Genomic DNA, 13,808 nt, shown 5'->3' with positions numbered 1-13,808 from the left:
TTTATGAGGAGAAGACATTCCTGCCTCCACTCACCATTAGACTGACGTCACCCTGTCTCCACATTATCCCCTCTCTAAAGGGGGATTCCTCACACTGTGTTCCTCACAAATGCCACTTACACACTTCAAATAAAAATTGAACTTAAACATAAAAATACTTGCCTCTAGCTCAGTTTGAACAGTCAGTATAAGCAGTGCTCCTGAATCCATGCAGGATTGAAAATCGTGCTCTCACTGGCACAACCTGAAATGGGTGGCACCATGCTTCTTGTGGCCTTCACCACTGTGTCCCTGCACATACGTATGTTCTAGCAGCAAAGAGCATCTGCTGTCCCAGTAGGAATTGTGAATATGGTTACTTTCTACATAAGTTTGTATGTTGAACAAATATTTCACATCACACTGAGCTTCATTTACATATTTTATGAGTTACAAATGTTATATAGCTGAGTATCAAAACAAGTTTAAGTACTTGTCATGGTTCACTGCACTCTGTATTCCTCCTGTCAGGTTCCTTGAGGGCACCCACTTAATGTTTCCAGCTCCCAGACATGATCTCTCTTGGGTAGGGGCCCTGTTCCCACTCCTGTGTGACTGAGGGTTTTAAGGCTGCACATCTCCCTGCCTTACACTGTGGTATCCCCAGAAAGCCAGTCCACCTAAAGCCCAGTGCCTGTGAATTGCTTTCTCTCCAAGGGCAATGAACAGTGTATTGCCAGGAGTTACAAGTTACCACACAGCCATTTTTAAGCAAGCACCTTTAAAGTAACAGCACCACAGAGATGATATAAAAAATAATAAAAGTTCCTATACACATGATAAAAACTTACCAAAGATCACCCTCTGTCTTATGGCAACCTAGTAGACCAAAGACACATGGGGATAGGAGAGGGGGTGGCTGAGGGGGGTGCCAGGGCACATGGGGATGGGGCAGATGTGCCTGACTGAATGAGAGAAGCTAGGAATCAGCCAGAGTCTGCATGGGGAGGCTCCCTAACAGCCCTCCGCCCCCTCAAAAAAACAAACCAAAAACCCCGTTCCATACTTTTCCCACACCCAACAACCCTCCAAGTTCACACTCAGGCTCCTTCCCAACAATTATTTCTCTCTTGCTCAGCTCCTCCATTACTCCTGACTTCCCCAAGCCTATGCACTGCTTCTGAGGGGTGCAGGAAATACCCTTCTGTATTGTAGTTTAAATGAATTATTATTCAGAGTTCTGTATTAATATTCCTAGTAAGAAATCTATTTGTCAAAAAACATTTCCTGAATTTTTTTTGTTGTCTGTATTGTTACAGACATAGTTGCTGCTAGGTATTTTGAAATAAATTACCAAAATAATTGAAACTCGCATGATTACATTGTGTTGTTTTGACAAATAAAATATGCAGAATTTTGCAGAATTTTTAATTTTTTTGGCCCAAAATTCCCTCAGGAGTAGCATACGATCGCCCTAGCCCACTGTAATACCAAACATTTAGAACAGCATGGTCCCCAAAGACACTGCATGGGATTGCTATATCCATCATGCTCGTTATGCAGGTTGAGAAAGATTTCTTAAAACCACAAATACCACCAGCCCCAAAAATGCTTTTTAGCATTTTTCCGGTTAATTTTCCTTTGCTTTTGTTCTGTTTTGGCTTTGTAGTATAAATAAAAAGGCCTTAATGGGAAGACATGTTGTAAACTTTTGTATGGTTACATCATATAGTGGGAAAATAGATTTGATAACTCGCTAGGTCTTTTCCACATGGGACAGCTTTGATTCTACTCTTCTGATTTACAACTAGTCTGAACTTTAACCATAACATTACATACATGATTTTTGCAAACTAAAAAGGTGATTTTTTTTTTTTAAGGATTTGACTTTTGTAGATAAGTGCTTCACTTAGAGCCTTGCAAATGCAATTTTTGACCAATTTGCTTGTCTCCAAGAAAACCAATGTAAGACAGAACTTTATAGAATTTATGGCTTTGCATCTTAAAGGCTACACAGGCATTAAATGCTTTTGTTTTTCAGTATAAGTATAGAGATCTGACGGTGCAGGAAACCACCAGTGTTATTACCCAGTACAAAGACCTCAAACCTGTAATGGATGCATATGGTGAGTTTGTGCATAAGAAAATCTTCTCTTGTTTCTGATTTAAATGTGTAGTGTATTTGCATGGCATTTCCTCAGCTTTAAAGTTTGCAATTAGTAAAATTTAGTTGGCAACTGGTGCCTATATCTGGTAATAAGTTTTTATTTTTGTTGTTTTATACTCCGTTAAATAGCTTTTTATGGGAGAGGACTGAAGCTAGAGTATAGAATGTGAGGTTCTGTTAAATAAATTCTATTGACGGGATCACATCTTCCTTGGGGAAAAAACTTAGATAGAGAACACTTATTCAAAAAGAAATGTACACAGGAATTTTTTTCCCCTTTAATGTTGACAATAAGTGCTTTGTTCCTCACAGCTTAGTTTTGTTTGATCCTGCAGAGTTGTATTGTTGTGTATTGCTCAATAGTCAGTCTGTTGCCCTATTGGAATCTATGGGAAGATGGAAAATTCAGCTCCATTCTAGTATAAGATATTCTGATTGTTATATTTATTTATAAAGAACAGTAAATCGACCCCCCCCTTCCAAAAGTGTCTTGTTAACAGTGAAACATTTTGACATTTATTAGGATAGGCATAATAGCCTACATTCATGTGTGTAGGAAAGCAGTTTCAGAGTTTTTGTAATGCACATTATAAATATTTTTTAATTGCTTAACCTATCAGTGGTTTAACTGCTGTCACGTTAACTTTTTTTTTTTTAATTGTGGCAATAAATGGCAATGTATTAAGTGTTCCAGGGAGCACTTCAGGAACTACACCTCTACCTCGATATAACGCTGTCCTCGGGAGCCAAAAAATCTTACCACGTTATAGGTGAAACCACGTTATATCGAACTTGCTTTGATCCACCGGAGTGTGCAGCCCCGCCCCCCTGGAGCACTGCTTTGCCACATTATATCCGAATTCGTGTTCTATCGGGTCGCATTATATCGGGGTAGAGGTGTAGTTTGGGGTTTGGGTTTAGTTAGCTTCTTTGCTCAAGATCGAAATGAGGGAGTAAACAGATTCACAGATAGCTCTAATTTGGGAGAAATATTCAAAGAGACCTAGAGCAATTAAAAACAAGTAGAAAATAACTGAGTTTTAAATTGGAAAAAAAAAATACAAACCAACAGCTGGGGAGAAGTAATCTAAAACATTTACTGGGAGAGAGAACCTGAAATAACCCTGAAAGGGACTGAAGGGAGAAAAGTGAACAGAACTCTAGACATGATTTTGTATTGTGATATGGTACTCAAAATGTCAATTCCATTTTGAGCTGCAAATGGAAAGGCTTATATCCTGAAGCATAAAGGTACTTGTTCCTTTCTAAACTGCTCTGGTGAGACTGCACCTGTGGAATTTCTTGTGTTCAATTCTAAACACCACTTTACCGGAAAGATAATTGACACTGGAGAGATTGATTTTTGATAACCTATTAAGAGTGAAGACACAGCGTAGCCAAGGCTTCTGTCTACGTTGAGAGTTAAGGCTAAATTATGGGGCAGCAACCTAAGAATTACTCAGTGCTGCTTTGCCCAAGACCTCTCTCATACTCCCTCCTCCATATAAGTGGTATAGTATCCCTTGTTGGTTGTATAGCAAATTAAATGTATGCTGTCCCCAAATTTTCAGTCTGTTGCAGGTTTATGTATTGAAAAAATATATGTGTATTGTAGAAGTTTTCAGGGGGAAACCTTGGGACGGGCATTTGTCACTTTGGGCACATGGGAAGACATGTGAGGCAATTTAGTTTTTTGGCAATCAGGGTACAGTTGAAGCTTTTGACTAGGGAGGAAGAGGTATCTCCCTCCACACCTTTTGGGCAGGCATGAAAGTGACTTTAAATTTGAAAGGGGGAGGAGGGCCTGAATTTCTCACTCCTCAGCAAACCTTGACGCCGGCTAACTGTTCCGCTGTTTTTGCTCCTCTTCACCATGCCAGTATCTGCCATTATGTCCAACCATGATTAAGTACATTAGCTTGATATTTCTGTTAAAATTACCCACAGTGAAGTAGTTAACACTGTTGACATATAAGGTATCCTCAGTGTGCTTCAGATTTACCACCCTACTGCGATGCATAAGCAGTTTGTCTTTCAGAACTGTTGTTTCAGGATGTCTGTAGACACATGCAGACAACAGTGCATTGAATTTGCATTCAGTTCATATTTTGAAGGACATCTTTACAATCATAAGAACTAGTGTGGTTTTTTCCCCTCAAATGAGAGCTTAGATTCAGAATAGGGTTATGTGGTAATTTATGTGGATGCATCTTCACATGGGGCTTTGAGTGTAGGAGACAGTCCTACATTTGTAGGGATAGGAGATCTTATTTTCTAATATGTCTTCCCCATCTCTAAAAATCTTTATTTTTAGGTGTTAATCAGCTATGAATAAATATTTTACCAATTTATAGATATGTAATAGTCAAGAAAGAGACACTCTTTAAGAACAGCATAAATTATTTTTCTAGATCACACAGGCCAAAAAAGATTTAGGTAACTGGAACACAAAGCTAACTCAGCAAAAATTATTTAATACTGTGTATTGTCTTTCAGTTTTTAATGATGGCTCATCCAGGGACCTGATGAGCCTCACTGGAACCATTCCTGTGCCTTATAGAGGTATGCATCATATCTTTCTTTTGTTTTCAAATCATCTGGAAGATTATTTTGGCTTGTAGATTGTTCAGTTTTAATCATCACTATTCTCTTAAAAAAACTTTACTATGTTATGTAACATTTTAAAAGATGTTTGTTCTGCTGTGTTATGGAATTCCAACATAATGTACAAGTTGTATTTGTCTCATGGCTGTTTGATTATTTCAGGAAGCCTCTACCTATCTGATAGTGTGGGAAGCAACATCATTATTTCACAGTAGTGCTATTGTCACTACTCAACAACATTTTTATTTTTAAAAAGTTTTTTGCTGTCAGCCAACTGAGGGGGAGGGCTGCAAACAACTCACAAGTGGGACTAAGGATAATTTAGAGATAGGAACTCTGTGTTTCATGTTGGGGGGTGGCATTTGTGCAAAATACCTTATTAGTGGTAAATTATAGCGGTGGTATATTATGGCGGAGCTTATGGCTAAACCAGGAACTCTTCATTAAATATGTATGTGGTGAAGTTCAATTTACTCTACATACCCATACTTCAGTGTGATTCAAATTTTGGTTCATGCATTAATTTTGTAATCTCAAGATAATGGTGTAATCTAGTCATGAGTAATTAGTAGTAGTTTATTTTAAAAATCTCAGGTTAGAATGAGTTGAGCAGGAAGAATAAATTCAGACCTTTTTTAACTTTTCTTTAGGTAACACATACAATATCCCAATATGTCTGTGGCTACTGGATACCTACCCTTTCAATCCCCCAATCTGTTTTGTTAAACCAACTAGTTCAATGACAATTAAAACTGGGAAGCATGTTGATGCAAATGGAAAGATATATCTTCCTTATCTGCATGAGTGGAAACATGTAAGTATGATTAATCTGAAATCCTTCAAACTGATTACTCTTGAATTCCATTATATTATTATATCAAGTTTCTTAACTAATTCTGGTCATTTTGGCTTTGAACAATAAAACAGTGGTGATCTTTTCATCAAACACCACATTACCAGAAAGATAATTGACACTGAATGGACATTGGATTGGAACTTTTAATCAAAAACTGTTGTCTGAATGTCACTTTTACTGCCTTAAATTAATAAATTCGGTATATCACTTTCACTGTTGGCCAGCTAGCTATGCCTGCTTACCGACAACTCTTCTGGCTAGTTAAGGAGCACAGCCTTGGTGGTTTCAAAAGGGGAATCCATGTCAGCTTCCTTTCCTGACAGGTTTGATTGGATATAGGTCCTTAAGAGAGCAGTAGGGCGAGTGTAGTTATTGAAGACAATTTAGGGATTTTCAGGGATGTCCCTGGGACAAAATTATAGTACTGTGACAAACTTAAGATGAAACTATGAAGATGAACTGTTTGTAGAACAGTCTACGTTTTTAAACCTTAGCAAAACCTATTGAAAAGATGATGAAAAAAATGGCATTTGAAATGGCTTTGTTTTTATAACTTGTTTATATTCTGAACTCTCCTTCAGAGAGCACTCACTATTTTATAGACATGGCCTGAAAAGCAAAGAGTGTATTTTCATGTTGAAAGTTTTAATTTAAGAAACAGCAGCAAAGGCACTCAGGGAACTTCCTGCTTTATGTGTAAAAGGGAGGGCAAAATTTAGCATATCCTCACATCTCTGCTCATTCCTCTGATACCTCTTGTGAATGTTGGTCCCTCTCTGCTATTTGGTATTCTGCCCCCGTTAGGGAAAAGACTTCACTTAATATTGGAACTTTTAGCTGGTCTCTCTGTACTATAATGTGAATAAAGACTGCTTTTTATACTGCCATTGAAACAATAAGGGTAAGCATACTTTTAGGAATAAGATACAATTTTACCTCCAAATCACATTATGATAACTCTGGATTTGAAGTTTGCCTGTGACACTGAGCTGTAAATTGAATGTAATCATCTTTTTATACTGTTTGCAGTGAAAATCAGGCTATTGAAAACTGAGGAAAGACTGCACCTTATGTGGGCTGGAACCACTAGAATGTTTAGTCTTCTGTACTTAATTTTCATGACTCAGTGTTGGTTAGGTTTTTAAAATAACTAAACTTTTATGGTAGTTTTAGTCTTTCTTCAGTCATTGTAGTACTGTAATTCATGTGGAACCATACATTGTCCAGAGTTTAGCTCTGTATCAGCACTACTCCAGCTGTGTGTTCCCTCTTGATTATTTAACATCATGCTAGTAGGACCAGCTGACTAAATTGGAATCTACTAGATTGGGTCTGTAAATAGGAGGGGGGGAAATATTCAGCTGACCAGTGGTATGTGATGAGATGGTACTCAGTCATTATTGTTAGTAGTCAACTAAGCTGTCTTTAGTACAAAAAAAAAATTAAAAAAATCAACAGCTTTTGATCTGCTTTCCCTCATAGCCCCAGTCAGACTTGATAGGATTGATTCAAATTATGATCGTGGTGTTCGGAGAGGAACCTCCAGTCTTTTCTCGGCCTACCATTTCATCATCCTACCAACCATACCAAGCAACAGGGCCACCAAATAGTAAGTGATGTGCACATATATATATTTTAAAGTATTTTCAATTCATTATCAAGTGTTTTTGCTGCCCTATGCAATATTTTGACAAATGATTTATTGTATTCTGTAGTGTTGAAAGCTGATGGCCCAGTTTCTGTAGTACTGAAAGGTTTTTGTTTTGTGCCATAATACCATTTGGCTTTTGGCTCTCATAATATTTTAATAGAAGGAAATGTATGATCATATTAAACTATTAAGTTTGGCTGTTTATTGCCATCTGTAGACATTGCCAGCATTCATTCTTACCTTATACCGACTTCCTCTGATAACCTTATTTGTGCCCTACTCATTTTCTATCTTGATAATTGCAATTCTTTTTGTTATAATTTTTCTAAAAACTTTTGCTCCAGGATCCAGGACAACAGTACCTGTGTCCTTTCTCTGTTTGTTGGCTTCTTAATCATTGGTTAATCAAATTGAGAATTGCCTTGTAGATTTTCAGACTCCGTTGATTTTCCCCTTCGATTTTGAGGTTTTTTTCCTTTCACATACCATTTTTTTTAACTTTTGCAACCTCCTTTTAAACTCTTACCTTAAGCACTGTATTTTTTTTTAAAGGCTTTCTAAACTGTTTTGTTACACTATGTCAGAAGGATGGGGTGGGTGAGTATGAATGCAGAAAGATTGCACAAGCAGAGGATCAAGCATAGGATGGAGAGGCTAGATTAGACCAACTAAAGAAGAGACAAACCAAAAGCAGGTTTGAGGGGAAGAGGTTAACAAACCAGACCCATACTTGTTCATCACGTGGCAGTGTGAGAGTTCTGGGCCAAATTCAGTCTAATACTTTTAGGGCTCGTATGGAACTAGGAATGTACCTAGCTTCTGTGGAAATACCATGGTTCATATCACACTCCAGTGATTCCTCCACACATGATTTCAGCCATATTTATGTTTTTTGGGTGGGGAGGGGAAGGGATTCAGACCTGTAAGGACCTTAAACACACACGAAAACAGAGCAAGAAACACAAGTGGAAGAAATTTAGAGACTATAGGAACACAGAAATGCATAAAATCTCATTGGAAGGGGGAATATAAAAAATCATTCAAAATAAATTGCTAGGGATACTAATAGGGGATCGTGTTCATAGGTCGGATGTGGTGGGTTGTAGGGAGGTTGTGCAGAACTTTGCATGACCAGAGGAGGAAAGGGGGGTGTGCAGGTGAGCTGAGAGAGATTATTGTTAGCGGATGGGATCTGTCTCTACCACCTACCTCCATTACTCCACCAGCCTCTATGGTTGCTTGCTTTCAGGTCCTCTGCGGTGAGCCCTTGTTTGAAGAACCTTCTGGTTCACCAAACTGGGACTCTTAGTTGGTCAACCAGGGAGTTCCCCGGGTTGGACTGTTGTCAGATAAGCAAAGAAAGCATGCAGCTACATTCCTCACAGCCTCTAAGGAACCAGCTTCCCTCCACACCTAACTGGGGAGCTGGTAGTTGAAGCACTGCCAGGAGGAAGCACAGTGATCAGGTCCCTTCTGCTTGCAGCTGCCCCAACCAACAATCTGCAGTTTAACAGGTCATATTCCTGGTTTGTGGGACCAGGCTTGCTATGGAAGGCTGTGGAGATAATAGGGCAGCAATGCAGAGTCGGGAAAGACATTTCTAGTGCAGAGGGAACAAAATAGGAGCATTACAGATGGGGTGGGGGTAGTGACAGCATTTCAAGATAGCCTTGCTCTAAATGCCTTCCCTGTCCTAGCCTGCTCAAAGGAAACCCACCTGCCTGCTCAAAGGAAACCCACTTCCCTCCTCACCATGCCCTAGGAAAAGTGTTCTTCTCCAGCAGCTGGTTGGTGTTATTAGAGAGATGGGATGATACAGTGGTTAGAACATTAGCTTGGAAATTGAACCCAGGTCTCCCTGCTCTGTCACAGACTTCCTGTGTGACCTTGAGCAAGTCACTTAGTCTCTCTGCCTGTGTCCCATCTCTAATGTGAGGATAATAGCAGTCCCTTACTTCACAGGGGTGGTGGTAAGATAAATACCGTAAAGATTGTCAGGCACTCAGGGATACTATGGTAATGGGGTCATATAGGTATTTTAAGGATAACAGTATCTGCCTGCAAAGCATCCACTCTCTCAAAGACCATGATCTTTACCAAAAAGGGAAGCTGCTTCAGGGACCAAACTTCTACCAGACCAGCTTCATCTGCTGCTCTGCTGTGCTCCACTCCTTGCCATTTCCAATCATCTGCCCCCTACCTACTGCCTGCTACAGTAGAAAGGAAGAGCCTGACACTGCGGGTTTAGGATTGTCGCTAGAAGCTCCAGCCCTGAATCAGCTTCTCTCTCTTTCTGACAAGGTTCATATCAGCAGAGATTATAGTCTCCATTGTTGTTGGACTGCTGGTGAAAAAGCCCATGGTAGGGGCATGAAAGGGCAGCAGTTTGGAGTATGTTGTTGGGGCAGTATTTTGAGATCGTTTAATGGGGGAAGGGTGCCTTTTCACAGACCTGCTCTCGTATCCTTGGCCTTCACTTGGCCACTCATGTCTCCGGTAACGTCCTTTTCCCCCTGCCATCCCACTTAGACCACCTTTCCCTCATTGGCACCCTCGTCTGAAAAATTAAAATGTATAAACTTTAGTTAACATAAGGTTGCAGACATTCCACAGTGTTTTGTGCTTCTTATACCCTTCCTGGGTGCAAGAGATTAATTCCCCAAACTCTTATTCAAATGTTGGAAAACCAGGAAATGCAGAATTTTGGGAATTAAGATTTCATGTTTAAATAGGATCCAAGTAGCACAGGTCATTGCTGAGTTTCACCCATGGAGACAATTATCATAGGACATTAAAATTATTTGTATTGTGTCATTCTGATTGCAAGGGGCCTGATTATCTCATCACCATTTGCATGTACAACTCTCATTTGCTACAAAGGGAGTTATGCCCGTGCAACTGACAGAATGTTTGGGATTCTGAAGTCTCAAGTCATACTGGAAATCATCCCTTTGTGCCATCAACTTAACGAAGGAATGTGAATGTATAGATGGGCTCCCCTAGCTTGAAGTGAGGAGTTATAGTAGCACCACTAGGATTAGCAGACTCCTTGAAAATACTGCGTTTGGGGGACCTGAATTCCTTGGCAGTTTCTTTTCTGTGGGTGCGACTGTTCCAGAACTGACTCAAGTAGCAGGGAACATATTCATAAAATTAGATGAATTGATGAACTGACTTCTCTGTTCCTTTTTCTCATTCCATCCCAACTGTATCTCTTGCTCTGAATTTTTCATCAGCTTCAAGACTTAGCGACAACCCAGGTCTGAGTTTATAATTTAGCTTCCTTCATTAGGACATCCCCCGATGCAGTTAAAAACAGAATATTTCTCTTAAACATAACTTGACAATAGATATTTTAATTCATGGTTAAAGATGCATTCTCAAGTCTGAATAAGTGAAGCTATGTTGATTCAAGAGCATATTTGTTAATGTTTTGTTGTATTCATAGTGTCTGACTTGGACAGGAATAGACTTTATCAATGTTACATTTTGCATTTTTGGAGTATTTTAATACATTGTTTTGATTTTTATATAAATATAAAAGTTCAGTAAAGGTATTTGAGATAAGATTAGAGAATACAGTATATTTACTTCTTTCCTGTTTCTCCATGCCTTAAATCACACACTGCTAGATCTGTTAAGACATTAGAAACCTGTTTTCAAGATAGCATAAATCAGTCATTCCCCTACCCCCTTCTCATTCTTCCTTCTGCAAAAGTTTTGGGGCTTTTTTAGCTGTGAGATTGGATTTCTCCTAGGTCAGTTGGCATCATTGATCTACCTATAGTAAGAATGTGCAATAACTCAGCAAACCGCATGAACTATTTTAATTTTTAACAGTAGGTGTCAGTGCAAGTATAGAGTTACTGAAGAGTATGAACTATACTATGCTTACAGACTAACACGGCTGCTACTCTGAAACCTGTCACTATGCTTAAAGAGGCAATTATCAACTTGAAAGTCAAATTTAGCTGAAAACTACCTGCTATAGTTGCAAATAATACCTCGGGCTACTATAATTTAATAAACTAGCAAAATATATTTTTCAGGTTTGTTTTTTGTGTGCCTTTAACAGCCCAGTTGTAATAGTCTGTTTCACTGGGGCAGCCAGTCAGTTTCTCACCAGGGGACTGTGAGAAACTTCATAAAACTTTTTTAAAATCTGGGCTTATTATTTAAGAGGTGCTGTATAAGGACCAGAGTTTTTGAAAATTAGATAATTTCAAATCATGTAAATTGGCGATGCGCTTCTAATCTTGGCTTATTTAGTAGTAAGCTATTTAGTGCAATGTTTCCAGCGTTCAGAAAAGTGCTACTTAAACATTTAAACATATAAATTCTTAGTTGAAACAGTATTTAAAAGATTGGAAATTTGATTTGTATTTTCCTTATACTGCTGTTGTCATCTTGTAGTATACTGGTTGCATGCAAGAGGTTCTGAAATATTTGGAGGATGTGAATTCTGACTTTAAAAAAATAAATCAGACAGGGCTAGTATGCTGCCCTGGGTGTGCTGGATACAACTTCCTTTTAAGGAAACATTTGAAAAAATTATAACTTTTTAAACTATAATCTAACTATGAAATAAATATAACCTTTTTTAGTGAAAAATTGGGAATATACAGTGGATAGATTTTTATAAAGAAGAAAATTGCTTTTTGCTCTTAAATTATCTAACATTATATCAATAATACTAGGACAAGTAAACAAGAAAATGTGATTGACATTTTCAAAGCAGTCTATTGACTGTGTCTAAATTCCCTAGTCTGCTTTGAAAATCTCTATCTACACATGTATTTGTTTTTTGGTAACTTTGTTGTGAGCATAATTTCTAATCTTACCTTCTTTTCCTATGTTAACTCTCATATTCATTAATAAAAATGTGTTAAACTCTGTGCAGACAACCACAAAGGATAAAGCAACCATGGATTTCAATGTGGCCAAGAGAAACACCTACTTCTTGAATTCTCTGAGACAGCAACTCAACTGCAGATGTTGAATTAGCTTTACTTTCTATTAAGTAACTTAAAAAGATGCAGCAAATGGATGGGAAAGGGATACTGGAATAAATTTTCTCTTCTATTGGAAAAGTATTTCTACTAAGGAATCAGCGTGGTAGCTGTGTTAGTCTGTATCCTCCTGCTGATAATAGCTCACCTTAATTGATTACTCTCATTAGAGTTGGTATGGCAGCACCCATTTTTTCATGTTCTCTGTGTATATATCTTACTACTGTATTTTCCACTGCATGCATCCGATGAAGTGGGTTTTAGCCCACGAAAGCTTATGCTCAAATAAATTTGTTAGTCTCTAAGGTGCCACAAGTACTCTTCGTTCTTTCTACTAAGGAATGTTTGTGTTGGCTGATGATGATTCAAATTCCCTTGCTTCTACTATGACTATACCTAATAGGAATTCTCTAGTATTTTTCACATCCGCAATCCAAATGTCTTGTCCCAAGAACATAGCTGTTTGTATACTGCATCCCAACTAATTGTGTTCCTCATAGACTGGTGGAAGGGGCTTCTAATTAAGATGCAGATAAAGGGATTAATTACCTGAGTGCTGTTAAGTCTGTGGGTATTTTTCAAGCTATGAGAAGGAAGCTAAGGGAAAACCATGCTGGAAGGTGCGGCTCTGTGCTTCTCCGTACTCCAGTGTAGATGAAAACAGCGTCTGAGAATCTGGCTACACAAGCCATAGCAAACAAGAATGGGAGTACAGATTCTTCATTCTTAAATTAGGATCAAACAGTGAAAAGTGCATCATTTCATAACATAAATAATTGCTTCACTTGCAATCATGTAATGATTATTAGGAAAGGAAAGTACTAGGCATAGCTAAAATGAACAGGTTAGAACTAAAATAGACATTTTCATGTATTATGTTTTCTGTTTGTCGCTAGTGAAATAGAGTACATATAAGACTACAAATTTTCATAACTCATCTCGTAAGCATAATATCATTTTCCTTAGACCGCTGTTAATTCCCACTTGGTGAAATGAAGTGAAAACAAATGACAAATCTTATGCAGTGTTTTCAATTTCTTTATGGCACAGTTGTATGAACTTGAAAATAGGGATTTATAATGGAAATGGTGGCTGACAGACTTTGATAGTAGCAAAGGCTATTGAATAATTCTGTGCTGAAGGTATTCTCAGTACTAAAGAGGTGTCTGCAAAATTAAAATAGTTGTGCAAGATCATCCCTAATTTAAAGAGAAAAGTGTATTCAGGTATCTTAATGCCTAATTGTATGAATATAATTACTAGAGGGAGCCTGTCTGGAGAGCATCTGAAGGCACATACTCTTTATCATCCCTATAATAGCTCATATTATAAGTAGACTTGTAGAAATGAGTTAGTGATTTTTTTAAACAAATACGGTGTAAGAATGTACTTAAATTTGTGTATATCCTAATTTGCAGTGTTGGAGTTTTGTATAAGCAAAAAAGCACAGGGATGAGTATTTTCCTAGTTAGTATGAAATCAAATTATGACTAAATGATGGAAAGAAAAATGATGCCTCAGGTTTTCATTGATTGATGAGAG

At 38.1% G+C, this 13,808-nt stretch overlaps 1 protein-coding gene across 2 annotated transcripts in view; it reads left to right on the top strand.

Moving 5' to 3' along the window:
* TSG101 (tumor susceptibility 101) overlaps window positions 1-13,808 on the top strand; it is a 53,200-nt gene that overhangs the window by 7,811 nt on the left and 31,581 nt on the right. For both annotated transcript variants that reach the window (XM_034770225.1, XM_034770224.1), the window contains exons 2-5: window positions 2,021-2,105; window positions 4,643-4,708; window positions 5,401-5,564; window positions 7,089-7,215. In XM_034770225.1, the coding sequence (XP_034626116.1) occupies window positions 2,021-2,105; window positions 4,643-4,708; window positions 5,401-5,564; window positions 7,089-7,215 (442 nt within the window). The remainder of the gene's footprint in view (window positions 1-2,020; window positions 2,106-4,642; window positions 4,709-5,400; window positions 5,565-7,088; window positions 7,216-13,808) is intronic.

Source organism: Trachemys scripta, chromosome 4, assembly GCF_013100865.1.
Source record: "Trachemys scripta elegans isolate TJP31775 chromosome 4, CAS_Tse_1.0, whole genome shotgun sequence".
NCBI classification, from domain to species: Eukaryota; Metazoa; Chordata; order Testudines; family Emydidae; genus Trachemys; species Trachemys scripta.
The sequence above is the reverse complement of the archived record's forward strand: the minus strand, read 5'-3'. Positions and strand labels throughout refer to the sequence as shown.